At 41.0% G+C, this 15531-nt stretch overlaps 1 protein-coding gene across 1 annotated transcript in view; it reads left to right on the forward strand.

The window, feature by feature from the left end:
- Positions 1-15531, forward strand: part of FGD3 (FYVE, RhoGEF and PH domain containing 3) — a 372251-nt gene that overhangs the window by 275683 nt on the left and 81037 nt on the right. Inside the window, exon 10 of the mRNA XM_077452088.1 lies at positions 4399-4545. Within this exon, the coding sequence (XP_077308214.1) occupies positions 4399-4545 (147 nt within the window). The remainder of the gene's footprint in view (positions 1-4398; positions 4546-15531) is intronic.

Here is a 15531-nt window from a genome sequence, read left to right on the forward strand (position 1 = left end):
GAGATGCGGTTCTAGACTGTAGGAATGCGAGGTTCATGTTACATATTGGTTTGCAGTGTGGCAAGTGATGGTCTCTACACTAATATTTGCAGGTTGGTTTAAATCTGTAATGCTTAGGGTCATAAATACACATTACTATTTCTGTTACTATTCCTGGCACCGACACCAAAAATATGGTATTGTTTCTGACACCAACAATGGAGCATCATTCCTTCCACTGACAGCAGCGATGGGCCACTATTTCTCCCAATGACACCATTGATTGGGCAATAATTCCTCAAATTTACTGCAGTGATGAGGCATCATTTCTCTTACTGACATTTATGATGGGGCATAATTCCTCCCACTGATACCCATGATAAGGCCCTATTCCTTTCACTGATACAAGTGACTGGGCACTATTCCTCCCACTGATACCAAAAATGGGGCATTTATCCTCATTCCACTGACCGCAGGCGCGAAGTCATCTTTTTACGCCCACTGACCACCAACCCTGAGACCTTGTTTACGCCCATGAACCACCGATCCTTGAGCATTTTGTACCTCCCGGCCATGGTCTTGTGCCCCTAAATTCATACATACAGTAATACAAACCCTGTTTACTTTCAATTTTTGCAAATTAAGATCTGGTCGGGCTTTTAATGGGGTACTGGCGGGTCAGCATCAGACTTTTGGTTAGACTGTAAAAACAAAGCAATTCTCCTGTATGAGCAATGTGGAATATGATTAGCCTTTATGACAACATTTTCAATTTATTTTATACTTTAGGCTTCCACCTAGAGAATTGAGCAGGTACAAATTGGATGAACCAATAATTAGTTTCCTTCATTGTATGTGGAAGACAGTGGTACTTTAATTGGACCTAAATTATCTTGTACCTTTTTCTGTTATAAAATAGGTCAACCCTTTTATAGGGCCATAATAACACAGATTTTATAAAATGTGCTAATGGCCTTTTCTGACTGTCACTTGAAGGCACATCAGAGTTCCATTGATATTTTCTGACGCAATACAGCCTACATGAAAATGTCTCGCGTGTAGGAGTGCTTCTGTAGAAAGGAGAGGTCAGACTCTCAGTTGGATCACAGCAGCCGCTCCAGTAATTGGGTTGGAACAAATGAAAAACACTGTTTGCTTTCCAACTTTAGAAAGAATCGTGTTCCAGAAAGATGGCTAGCATATGAATATTCTTTATAATAGAATCATCACCTTGTTCTTGAAGCGAGACTTGCAGCTGTTAACAGCATCCTCATTATTGAAAGGGAGGATGGTGATAAAAAAATAAATCCGCTTGCATGCACTTAGCCAATAAATTATATTTGTCAAAAATTACATAACTATATGTAATGGGGTCCATAGCCAATGTATGCTTTATTGATTTGTCTATCAAACCTCCAAATTAATCACCCTAACGAGACATCATAATTAAATTGACACATGAAGCGCCTGAAAATACGAGACATATATTAGCATTTTCACATGGACAGTTAAAAATATTTATAGCATTTCAAGTGTTTTACAAGCATTATCATTTCTAAAATGTATGCAAAGCCTTTTTTTTAGTTTCGGATAGAGTAGAGCATGTTTTAGACCCCTGTCAGTTTTTTACTGTGCCTTTGGGCCAAGGAAATCCCCCTTTTATAGAGTTGTCACTGGAACAGGCAGAAAACATGCATCGATTGGATTGGGGGACGCCCCCTTGGACTTTTTCAATGGCAGAATAGAAAATGTATATAAAGTCAAAAAATTAATTAAAAGGCACAATAGTGCCAACTTTATTGATATACAAAAAATAGAAAAAGTGCATATATCAAACAAACATACTCAACAAACATGAGTTGTAACGATACGTCAATGAATATACATATAAAGTGTCATAAATTAACCCAAACTTGTAATTCTAAAATGCCATTCAAACCAATAAGGTCAGCAGATTAGATGTTCAACCATATACCCAACATGTCTTGGAAATTATTGCATTGTTGTGCATTTTGCTTCCTCAGGGGTGGTTTATTATGAAACAAAATTGGGATATTATTTTCTTATCTGTAATATAAAAATATATATAATGGTGGAGGCATTTTGATATATGAAACAACATCAAAAAGGCACAATCTGTTGTAGAACAATTTCACAACCAAAAGTACTTACCCGTATTTGCCGGTGTATAAGGCGATCCGACATATAAGACGACCCTTTAATCTTACAGGACAAAAACGCTTTTAAAACTGTACTTACCGTATAAGACGACCCGGCTTCCGAGGCTTCATATTTCTTCCTTCTTCCTGCATTTGCTGGAGCCAATCACGGTGAGCGATGTATTCTATTAATGAATACAAAGCCTGCTTGGATTGGCAGAGGCTGTAACATCATCAGCCCGCACCTCTCTGACTCTCCAAGCCAATCCGAGCAGGCTACAGAGTAGCCTGCTCGGATTGGCAGAGGTCGTTACTCCAATCCGAGCAGGCTCTGTATTCATTTGAATACATCGCTCACCAGGATTGGCTCAACGGTATATACTGTATGTAGCCGAAGCTACATACAGTATTACCGAACACCAAGCAGGCATCCGAGGGGCTGACCCGGCGTATAAGATGACCCCTGCTTTTTGGCCAATTTTTTTACATGTAAAAGGTCGTCTTATACGCCGGCAAATACGGTACATATTAGACTCATTAAAATTGGTAATGGTAAAAGGAATAGGTATCTAAATTTAAAAATTTTCCTCAGCTCCCATTATTGTAACAACTCTAAATTTTGGATTTCCATCATTTTATGTGCTTAAGACCATGGTCAACAAGGCAAGTAAACAGGGTGAATCTTCGTAGGGAGAATACAGCATTAAAAAACCTTAAATCATCCTCCGCATCAGCATCACCATCATCCCTGCCACACTGCACTCCACGAGCGCTTCAAGCCTTGTTTTCAGATCGCTCTACAGCAGGGTAATCTTCTTGGTCAGGATTGCAGACTGACAGCGGTGAGAGTCGGTGGTGCGGAGGATGGTCTATGTGGAGAGCTTTAACCCGGATGCCTGCATACTTAGATGTGTCTGTTTTAATCATGTGAGTTGCTAAATGTTGTACCTTCATTAAATGTAACCATGTTGCTACACTTTGAGGTGCCTCTCTTCTCTTTTTATACTCTGTAGCTCCTGCTGGATTTGGCTCGTGATCCCCTTTTTGAGGCTTCCATTCATCTATCCATAATGTGTATTGATATTGTATATATGCACATACACATTAAGGTGTCTGTTTATGAAGCAGTGAACAGCGGTGATCCCCAGGATTGCCGCTGATCAGTCTATAAACAGTTTACGAAACAGATAATCAGGGGATAAGTGTTTGAGGTGGGTGCATTGATGGCACTTGTGAGGCTGCAGATGGGCTTTGATCAGGCTGCATTGATGGCAATGGTGAGGCTGCAGATGGGCACTGACCCTTAGTTTGCTTCAAAATTCCTTATTTAAAATGTAAGTTTTTTTCCTGAAACTTCCCTCTTAAAATGAATATGCGTGTTATATGCCTGTGCATGTTATACGCCAATAAATACGGTATATATATATATATTGTGTGTGTGTGTGTGTATATATATATAATGTGTGTGTGTGTGTGTGTGTGTGTGTGTGTATATATATGTGTGTGTGTGTATATATATATATATATATATATATATATATGTGTATGTAGGGGTTATTTTATTAACATTAACCATGCCGCCTGTCAGTGTATTGAGCAGTGATAATTTATCACTGCTTAATAAACTGACACCCAAGATGTTTCTATGAATTTCTGGTACTGTAATCTCGTAAAGTCTCGCGAGATTCCAGTATTAGGGGCCGTTCTCCAGTGTTGGAAGCGTTTGTAGATCGCTTCACTCCTCCTAAGGAGAAGAAATCTACTCTGCTTCATAAACAGGCACACAGAGGAGAAAGATCTTCTCTGTGGATGCCGAAGAATGAAGCAGTGAATAGATTTCACTGCTTCATAAACGGACACCTCAAACTGTCCAAAATTATTTTCCTACGGCTGATACAATTGCTTTATAATTGCCTTGTGCTGATGGGCCCTGTTGAATTCACATGGTTTGCAGAGGCCATTATTTATAATGCAGTTTAGAACAGCAATATCTATTTTATCATTTTCTACAGTGTCCACTGCTGTTTTTGACACTGTGATCAATTTACAATGCAATAGAGCTTGGATGACTAGAAAAGACCAGAAAATTAAAAAGTTGAAATGAAGAAAAGCACAAATCTTGATTACAATAATATAAATGTTTCCGATCTGCTCATTGGCGTCACCTTTGGAATTGTAATACTACTTTTCAGATATTTGTATATTTATTTTTGTGATATTTTATTTTGCGCTCCTAACAGTTTCTTTGTGTTTCTAAAAGGAAAAGATGAATAAACTGCTGGAGGTGTATGAACGGCTGGGAGGGGAAGAGGACATTGTGAATCCCGCCAATGAACTTATTAAGGAGGGACACATCCAAAAACTATCCGCAAAGAATGGGACTGCGCAAGACCGCTACCTGTACCTGGTAAATAATTATATGACCTTAATAATGAAGCCTATCCAGATATCTAGTCTATACTACAGTCCTAGGAAGTAATCAGTGAGCACACGGAGGAGATGATTATGGTGTGACAATTGCTGTGTTGTAGGCAGGATCATACTGCGGGTGGTCAAGAGGGTATTATCATAAAACCTAGATTCTGCAAATCTAATACTAAGAGGATTATCTCTAAAGCTTTGCTAAAGAGACACTCACTGTTACCCAGTAAGACAAAAACACTACAACCAGTTTTATATATTATCACATTTTAGGTTTTTAGCTCAAACTACCAGTATGGTTTATACAATATTGCATTTTAGGTTTTTAGTTTAAACTACCAGTATGATTGTATAAATTCTAACACATCAGTCTAGATTTGATGTTGCAGTCATACATGCCGCAAACTGAGACCTGCTTGTGAATGTATTGTCCAGATTTGAAATAATACATGATTCATACTGATCCAATGCTTATTGGAAATGAACACAATCATCTTTTCATCTACAAGAAAACTGCAGGAGATTATCAATCTGTTTTATGCATCTGCTCCATCCCCAGTAAAGGATGCAAGACCAAAAGCATTTGCTCACGTCACGTGATCTTTGCTGAAGGAGCTAGATATGCCAACCTGAACTGTGATCTTTTAACAGAGATCACATGATAAATACCTATATTTTTGTCACATGATCAGCAGACTGGATTATTTATAATCATTATCAAATTGCAGAATTCTCAAAATAATAGCAGCCGTGTTCCTTTTTATTAAATTTCCAAGTAATTTGTATAGCTATAATATGTTCTTTACTATTAATAAGAATAATAGCAACCTAACAGACATTCTGCGAGGCCATACAAGATTGTGTTTGTATCACTGGTTCTCTTTTCCCTGCAATCTTAATAAATGACTACATAGAAAATCATGTAGGTTCCTTTTCTGGGGTATGTCATGCCATAATTATTCATTGGCTTTACAGACATAAGTAAATGTTCTGTCAAAACAAACTTTTTCACTAAGGCCGCGTACACACGGGCGGACTGTTCGCCCAACTTTGTCCGTCCAACAGTTTCAGCAAACAGTCCGCTCAAAATTAGCATGGACGGACATGGCCACACACGACGAACGAACAGTTTGCTGAAACCGTGCGCGATGACGTGAACGGCACGTACGACGGGACGAAAAATACGACGTCCTATACACTGCATTATAGCTTTCGGCGTGAAAATCCTTTCTGAGCATGCGCGCAACTTTGTTTGACGAACAAGCCTACACACGAGCGGACTGTTCGCTGAAACAAGGTTTCAGCGGACAGTTTTTCGGAATTTCCGAAAAACCTTGTCCGTCCAACTGTCCGCTGAAACTGTCCGCTGAAAGCCCACACACGAGCGGACTGTCCGCCCAAACACTGTTCAGCGGACAAAGTTGGGCGAACAGTCCGCCCGTGTGTACGCGGCCTAAGAGACTTGTTTATAGTGGAGAGCAGATAATGCTGGACACCTGAAGCAGTATAAATGTCCATATATCACTGCAGGAAAGACCATGTGGTACGAAGAAAGGTTTCATGATTTTAACAGGTCACATGACTCTGCTCTGCCCCTCCCTGGCTTTTTTTTTTTTTTATAAATTCATTGGAATAAATGGTGCTCCGCTTTCTTTGGAGTCTGGAATGAAGTGGTCATTTAACATATTTGTAAAGTACATACGGTAAGTAGGTAAGTATGTTAAAAAAAAATTTAAATAGGGTTATGTCATTGGTTTATAAAGGGGGCCCTTAGTGTGCAAATGCAAAAGTAAAAAAAAAAAAAAAAAAAAAAAAAATATATATATATATATATATATATATATATATATATATATATATATATATATATATATATATATATATATATATATATATATATATATATATATAATATATCTATATCATGAGCTGATCTGTCTCATAAATCACCTACTTGAACTTTTATGGAGATTTCAGAACTGCCAGTTCTTACTACAGGAACCAAGGCCAAACGCAATTCCCCTTTCCTGATTGGTCAGTGTCAATTTATAGGTGTCTTCCATGACTTTAAGAGGTTATATGTAACGCTACTTATACTTCCACACATTATCTGGCAGATGCTTCTATTTTAGAACTAGGGGGACCATAGACAGCTAGATAAATAAAAGGAATGCTCCTAATTTGAGCTTTGAAACCTCCAAGCTGTGAAATGCAAGTGGCTGTCCTGAGTCTTTGCTGTCATTCCTAAGTCACATGACCTGGAACTGGCAACTTAAGCCATGTGATTGGCAGGGTGACTGCATTGTGGGCACCTTTGTCTGAAAGGACTTCTAATTATAACTGAAAATGTTAGTGGTGTACCTTACTCTACAGGGAGCCAATGACTTTGCGATTGCTACTCCTATCAGTTTTAGTAGCACGATTGAACAAATAAAAATCTCCCATGTAGCTCTAGCCTAATAAGGCTATAGCTTCAATCTCTCAGAAGCAAGAGATTAAAATTGCCCATGTAGATTATCCCTAAAACTACTCCAGATCTCCTTTAAGAACACATAAGGGTTTTTTGTAGCTGAAGGAGACAGATAAAACCCCCCTGCCTTGTGGATACATGAGGGAGATGGCATATAAAATACGCAGAGTAGGCTGGCTAAAAATAATCCAGACAAGTATAATAGTGCCTGGATCCTGTTTGCATGTGTTAATTAGAATATTTCATCATCGTTTTCCAGGGGGCAGCTCAGGTCTCTGTCTGATGAGTCTAGACTGGTTCCCTGGTCAGGCTAACAAGCAGTCATCTCTAAAAATGATATCAGAGCCCAGTTATTTTAATGGATGTGCAGTGGTAAAATAATGTTTAAATTATAAAATGCACCATTGTAAAAACAGTGTTATTAGAGACGTCTATGACATCATAAAAACTTGTATAGATTTGCAGGGAGCATCGGCTGAGGTTATCATATTTGTTAGAATCCCAGTGAAGTTATTTTTGTGGTACTAAACAAGCACATGAGCCACCAACCCTTTGCTGATGAGAGACAGAAAAAACATAAAGTGGTTGTACCCTTTAAAATAAAAAAAGAGATCATGTTCCCTTATAGCAGATTAAACAGCACAGTGCTTGTGCTGTCTAATCAGTTCCTCTCTAAGCTGTAAAAAACCTGGTTGATCCTGCCTGTTCCTGTGTCCCTCTGTGTGTGATGACCATGGTTATTATGGCTGCTGATCCATGATTACCATGGTCAGTTTAAGTGACTCCATCATTCCACTGCTCTCCTCTCTCCCCCTCCCTCCCTGCTTGTCAGCTCCTTTGTGTGTGAGCCGTCTCAACCCCGCCGCCTTTTATGGCCAGTCGCATGACCTCCAGCCGCTCTCCTCCCCCATCTAAGGGCAACAGCGGAAGGGGCGGAGCAGCCAGCAAAGCAGTCACGTGACCTCTCCTGCTGACGTCAGAGGGGATCTCTGCCCCTCCCACTCTAGCCCTTAGATCGAAGGTGGAAAATGGGGGAAAGTCATGTGACTGGCCATAAAAGATACGAGATGAGGTATTTACAGGCATCGTTTTATAGAAACATTTACACAGTGTAGTAGGGATGCAACAAATTTTCAGCCGCCGAAACATATTGTCCAAAAATTTTAGCAATTTGACGAAAGAGAAATTGCGCCTATAATGGTGCCGAAAATGGGGCAGGGGCCCCCCGCCCCTGGTGCCGCCCATTATGGGGGTGTCGTCAGGGCCCATCCTAGGCGGGTGCAGTTCACCTGGGCACCACAGAGTTGGGGATGCCAAAGCGCCACAGTTCTCCCCTCCATCTATCTTTACTTGTCCATGTCGAGAGGTGGCTCTACCCGCCGGTCGACGCCCCCACTGTGTTTCCTAAGCCTGTCCCCCATCCCTCCTCCTGTCAGAGGAGGAGAGCGAAGGAGCTGCTGAACGGAGCGATGTTTCTGTGTGGAGAGAGAATAGCCGCGCGGTGACGTCGCTGAGGGGGTGGTCTGTGCCTGCAGTGACGTGTTCTCCTCCTCTCTGTCTTAACTCCTGCCTGCTGCGATCTGTTCTCCCTTCTGTTTTTATGTACCTTAATGGAGGGGGGGTCTGTACTAATGGAGGGGGGTTTGTACTAATGGAGGGGGTGTTTTTTCCTAAAGGGGGTCTTTACTAATGGGGGGTGGTTTGTCCTGGGGGGGTCTGTACTAATGGAGGGGGGTAGTTTGTCCTGGGGGGTATCGCTGGATCAGGTGAGAGGGCCGATAGACAATTATCTACTAACGTCCATAGGAACTGCAGTCTCTGACCATCTCCTGTACAATGTCTGCAGTCTCTGACCATGTCTGCAGTCTCTGACAATCTCCTGTACCATGTCCCCAGTCTCTGACCCTCTCCTGTATAAAAATATTATTTAAAACAGGAATTTTCAGTATTGGTCAGTTTCTGTATCGTTTCGGTTTTCGGCCTAGTGTATTTTTCATTTTTGGTATCTGTTTCACACCAAAAAACCCATTCGGTGCACCCCTACAGTGTAGGATAGCTTGATAGAACAGAAGAGCTGGCAGATATTGTTATTTACCTTTACAACCACTTTAACTGTCCCTGATCCAAGAAATGTAAATGCCGCACTGAGATACCAGTTTTTAAAAGTTTATTGCATATCCTGCTCAAACTCAACCCCTAATGCATTTCACTCTGGAAAGTTTAAAGAGGAACTTAAGACAGTTACGTCATCCTGCAACAGCCAATCACGATGTCCAAAGAACAGCACCCAGAAAAGGCCATGGAGAAGATGCCAGCGAGGGAACATTGGATGGTTGGTGAGGAGGTAAGTATTGTGACTTTACTTGTGAACATAGAGCATGGATGAACAAATGCCTTGAAGCCTGCATCTGAATAGGGGTGATGTTTGAGTGCTTGACGTGACGTCCTCTCTTTATTACTACTGTAAGTGCGTGTTCTTGCAATGCTTTACAAAGCTTTAATTGCACGATGACCTGTCACTTACTGGCCTTCTATTTCAGAATAAAAAGTTATCAGCAAGCATTTTGCTTTTTGAGGAGCTCCTTCTTATCATACAATAAATACCTATAAAAAAATTTTTTTTAAAGTTGCTGATATTCATTTTATGGCTTTGGGTTCTCTTGTCACCCAGGGAAGAGTCAACCAGCTTTGAATTCTCTAACTAATAACCAAAGACCAATTCAGATAAATGACCTCAGCCTTCAGCCATACTTCTGTGTTAAATGGCCTTCCATATTTTTTGTTGGTAAAGTGAAGCATGCATTTCCTATCTTTTGTATTGACCCGGAAATTAGGTAACTTTAACACCTATAGCTGATAGTTAATACAGCTGGCACATTTAAAGTGATTGCAAAGGATCATTTTTTTTTTTTAAATAACAATTATGATATACTTACCTGCTCTGTGCAATAGTTTTAAGCAGAACAGGGGGGTACTTGTCTGGGCTCAATCCCAAGCCACACTGTCCCCCTGCTTCCTCTTCATTGGAGTTTATTGACCGCAGCAGAAGCCAGTGACTCTTGCTGCTTTTACTGAGTTCAGTGAGGAGGAAGAGAGAGCAGCACTGGACTGAGATTGGGCTCAGGTTAGAGGGGGTTACACCTAAAAGGTTTATTTTTTACCTTAACGCAGAGAATGCACAAGGCCCCTTTCACATCTAGTGATTTGGGATCGCGGGTGGATTTGCCATAATTCTGCCCGCCTTTACAACCACTTTAATCAACTTATCCATTTCTAATATTTCTTTCTTTTTTTTTTTTTTTTTTAATAAGGTAAACGTTTTATAGAGATGCCACAAAGTCATACAGCCATGTAAATTGAATACAGAATGTTCAATTCAATAACACAGAAAATATTCACGTATGACAATAATACAGCTCAAGTATCAGAATCTTACGTAAGACTCCATCGTGGCATCAGACTAAGACTTCTGAACAGTTTAAATCACGGATAAGGCAACATGGAACACTTGCACAAACTTAGGGTGTTAATAGTGCCAAGTTTCTAATACTTCTAATATCAATTTCTAATATTTGTCAGGGCCGAAACACATTTTTTGCGCTGTGGTATGTTGCCACAACACGTGCAAATGCACGATACGTGCGTTGCCACCTTTCTGTGCTATTCATTTAAATGGCACACCAATGCAGTTCAAACACACATGATGCACCGCATCACAATGCATAGTAACACAATACCATGCCTTGTGTTACAGTGCATACGAAAAAAATACTGTTTGTCTGTATTTCGATTCATTTTCTTCTGTTGGCAGTTTATTTAAAATTAATGGGCTACTCTACAACGCACAAGAATGGACAGGTCTGAATGGGCCCTTTTGGGACTCTCTGGTGAGATTTCACACAACAATTAAAAAATTCATTAACATATAATCAATCTTAAAATATGAATACAAAATATATTATATCTAATTAAAATAGTAGGTATTTACATGTTCGTTTTCTAACAGAAACAAAAAAAAAAGGTTATTTCTTAACTTAGTATAGATGTGGAACTGTGCAAAACATTATTTTGTCCTATTTTGTCTAACTTCTCATCCAGAGCAGCTGGTATGTAGCATAGATTCAGCTTAAAGTAAAGAAAAACCGCTGGAATTCACACATGAAATATAAATGTGCAGTGCTTTGCACAATGCAATATGTGCAACACTAGGAGACAGGGTCCAACACAGGGCCAGATTAAGAACATCATGGGCCTGGTGCTGAGGATTTTGGTAGGGCTTTTTATAAAAAAATATATATATAAATATGCAAACAATTTTTTGTTAGAACAAATTTTATTAAATAGAGACAGGGAGGATGAGAGAGAAAGAAAGGGGATGAGAGAGGGGTGAGGGGTAAAGGAGGGAGGATGAGAGAGAGAGAGGATGCACATGAACATGTGTGAGATTGACAGCAACACAGCCTGGCCAAGGCAAGTGCCCGAAGGCACAGAACCCGGAAGGAAGACCGGTTGAAGATGGAAGTGCCCGGGATTGATCACAGTGCACCGCTGGAGGGATCAGTCTGACAGATAAGTGTACCGTAATGTGCTAATATGCTGTGCATACTAATACATTATGGCATAACCTACCTCAGGGCCTCTAAAAAGTAGTAATGTTACTACCGCTTTAATATCACAGGATCCCAGGAGCCTCTACTGACACGGTGGCCCTTGTACAGGAGAGCATTGTGGGGGGTATGACAAGGGGCAGTATGTATGGTAGAAGAGTGTGGAGGGTATGACAGTGGACAGTATATACAGGAGAGGATTGTGGAGGGTATGACAGTGAGCAGTATGTACAGGAGAGGAGTGTGGAGGGTTTGACAGTGGGCACTATGTACAGGCAAGAAGTAGATGACAGTGGGCAGTATGTACAGGAGAGGATTGTGGGGGTGTGATAAAGGGCAGTATGTATAGGAGAGGAGTGTGGAGGGTGTGACAATGGAAAGTATGTACACAAGAGGAGTGTGGAATGTATGACAGTGAGCTGTATGTACAGGAGAGGACTGTGGAGGGTATGACAGTGGGCACTATGTACAGGTGAGGAGGATGAAGGAATCTGGGAAGGAAAAATGTAAAGGTTTGTATAAGGATGTTTAGGGACTGCGTAGTGGTTAAACAGGCCACACATGGATTGAAATTAAGCCAGTTAAGCAGAGACCAGCCATGTATGGGCTAGCTGGTTGTACACAAGTCAATCTATTAATTTGAATGGAGGACAACCAGCCTGTCAGGTTTTTCCCAAAACAATCAGTGCTGCCAGCTATAGTTAGCAACACTGATCATTGTATTCTGTAGGTTGGGAAGGCTCCCCACTGGCTGAACACAATACTGTGGGAGTGATTTCCCCCAACCACAGGTCAGCAGGTAACAGGGTGTGTGGGGACAGGCTGGGGAGAGAGGTCTGTCAGCGGGGTGGGTGTGAGTTGGTCATGAAGGGATATCAATTAGCGGGTGGGGGGAATAACTGGGAGGTGGCTAACATGGGAAGTGGCTGGGGAGTGACCTGGTTGGTGTGGAATATGACATGGACGATGTGTTTTCAAGTTTCTTTCACATTTGCAGTAATTCTTACTGGCCTCTGAAAAGTGATCTGTGGTGGAATGCTTTTCAACAGAGTGGCCCCATTAAAATCAATAGGCAAGTTTGACAGGCGGGGCTGCAGGCTCCAAGCTGTCCATTGAGCTCGGTGTCTCTAACAAGAAGTGAGGAGAGGCTCTGTGAGCTCATCCTCTCAGTGCCAGCTTGTATTTAACCTCTAGAGATCCGCGCTATAGCCAAATGACGGCTACAGCGCAGACCTCCTTTGCAGGGACGACGTCTATTGACGTCGCCCCGTGCACGATTGGCCTGCGCGCTCTGTGATCAGCGAGTCTATGAGACTCGCCTGATCATGGATCGGAGCAAGGGGTCCATCCCGACCCCTTGCCACGTGATCAGCTGTCAGCCAATGACAGCTGATCATGTGACACAACAGAGCCGGTAATTGGCTATTATTCCTCCTCGCGCTGACAGCGCGAGGAGAAAAAAAAAGCCGATCACGGCCAACGTGTCAGTGCCCACCTGCCCCCTGACAGTGCCACCTATGTAATAAAATAAGTGCCCCCATCAGTGCCACCCATCAGTGCCCACAGTGCCACCCATCAGTACCCACAATGCCACCTATCAGTGCCCACAGTGCCACCTATCAGTGCCCACAATCTGCCTCAACAGTGCTGTACCCCAGTGCCACCTATCAGTGCCCATCAGTCCCATCTATCAGTGGTACCTATCAGTGCCCCTTAGGGCCACCCATCAGTGCCATCTTATCTGTGCCCATCTTTGCCTATCAGTGCCGCCTTATCTGTGCCCATCGGTGCCACCTTATCTGTGCCTATTAGTGCCGCCTTAACTGTGCCTATCAGTGCCCACCAGTGCAGCCTATCAGTACCCACCAGTGCCGCCTCATCAGCGCATTTCAATGAAGGAGAAAAATGATCTGTTTGCAAAATTTTATAACAAACTATGAAACATGATTTTTTTTTTTTTTTTTGCATCTTTTTTTGTTTGTTTAGCAAAAAATAAAACTCCCAGCTGTAATTAAATACCACCAAAAGAAAGCTCTGTTTGTGGGGAAAAAAATGATAAAAATTTCATTTGGGCACAGTGTTGTATGCCCGCGCAATTGTCATTCAAAGTGCATCAGCGCTGAAAGCTGAAAATTGGTCTGGGCAGGAGGGGGGTTTAAGTGCCCAGTAAGCAAGTGGTTAAAGTGGCCGCTCTGTATGTAGCTTCTAACAGGCTGCGCAAGTGACCAGTGGTACCTACCCCCCGTGATCCCTGGTCGCTGAGCCACAACCCTCGAAGTCTATCTTTTTTTGTGATTTGTTTTTTTTTCTTCCGCAAATGGGCCTATCTCAAGGTAAGGGGCATGGAGCTGCAGCTCCAATAGCCCCTATGTTAATCCAGCCCTGGTCCAACAGATGATGTATTAAAATACCTTGCAACATTGGAGGCTGGAGATGTATTTTAACGGTTTCCAGCACAACCAAGAAGATACAGATGTACTATACTGCTTTTACTTTACCGTATACATTGTATAAGGAGAGTGACAGTAGGGTGCAGGTAATATCTGTATTGTATTCTATGTGTAATACTGTAAGTGCTAGCATGGAAGCACTTATGCCTTTTCATGCTTCTATTTCCTTCAGAGAGTTTTTTTTTTTTTTTTTTTGATTTGGGTCATTATAGAGTATCAGGCACACCGCACAATCGCATTCATTAAAGGAAAAGTATAGTGTGTCATCGGTGAGCACATAAATTGAACTGTAATTGCTCAAAAAGTGGGAACTGGATGGGACTTTAGCAGTACAAGAATGACTAATACAATAATTTGTTGTAAAATAGACACTTTATTGACAATGATTAAACATTACCATATATCAAAGGTATAAAACAACCAATGCATCAGTAAAGCTCTGCATCATATAAAGTTTCATCTATTAAGATGTCATTCAGATGGCAACAAGAGAACCTCAATCCGTAGAGAGGCTTTATCAGGAGAAAAACTATATATTCTAGAATGTATAGTGTAAATATATGTAAGTATCCATTCTACACCAAGTTAATAGGTATACAAAAAATAATAAAATATATATATTTTTTTCTTTTGTACAACTATTAACTTTGTGTATAATGGATATTTACATTCTAGAATATATCATTTTCCTGGCAGCACCTTACATGCAAGCATTCACTTGTGATTTTGGTTCCCACTTCTATGTGAACCAACAAAAAGTATTGTCTTGTCCACGTGCCTCTACCTCAGCTCCCATGACAGACATCCCAAGCAGCTCTGATCCTCTGTTCACATCTATGCAGTTGAAATCACCATTGTATTTGCCCCTGAAGAGTTGGTATACCCCAACCAAACGAGTCGGACCTACATAGATGCATGATGTCCATACAGAGGATTTTATATGTCTATCTATGTGTTCCACTCAAGACATTTAAATACCATCCAGCCCTTCCAGTGGCCTATGTTGTGTAGGACTTGTCTTCATCCCATGATATGCCAAAGTACTATGGCGTCAATATGTATATGTGGTTTTTAGCATGCCTTGCATTTATGCGATTTTTTTTGTATGCACTTTTTATCATTGAGCATGTTGTATATGATCTCACAAGGTACAGTAAAATGTTCTTTGCAATGACTGCTTTTTGGTATACATCTCTCATTTAAAGTCCAAAAAAAACAAACACCTTTTTTGTCGGTTGTTATGTAATAAACTCATACAAGTAATACTGTGCTTTATATCCTATGTTCTTACTCTATATAGTGATTGGCCTCATTCAAAATCATTTAAAGTCTCCCTGACTAAAATTATCTTTCTTTCTTTCCAAATTTGGGATGGAGGCCAATTAATGATGGTGCCACGGCCACATAATTTTTTTTTCTTTTTCTTTTTTTCCTTCTATATAATT

The sequence above is a fragment of the Lithobates pipiens genome, unplaced genomic scaffold, assembly GCF_037356315.1.
Source record: "Lithobates pipiens isolate NorthernLeopardFrog02 unplaced genomic scaffold, aLitPip1_a1.2 Scaffold_23, whole genome shotgun sequence".
Classification (NCBI taxonomy): domain Eukaryota; kingdom Metazoa; phylum Chordata; class Amphibia; order Anura; family Ranidae; genus Lithobates; species Lithobates pipiens.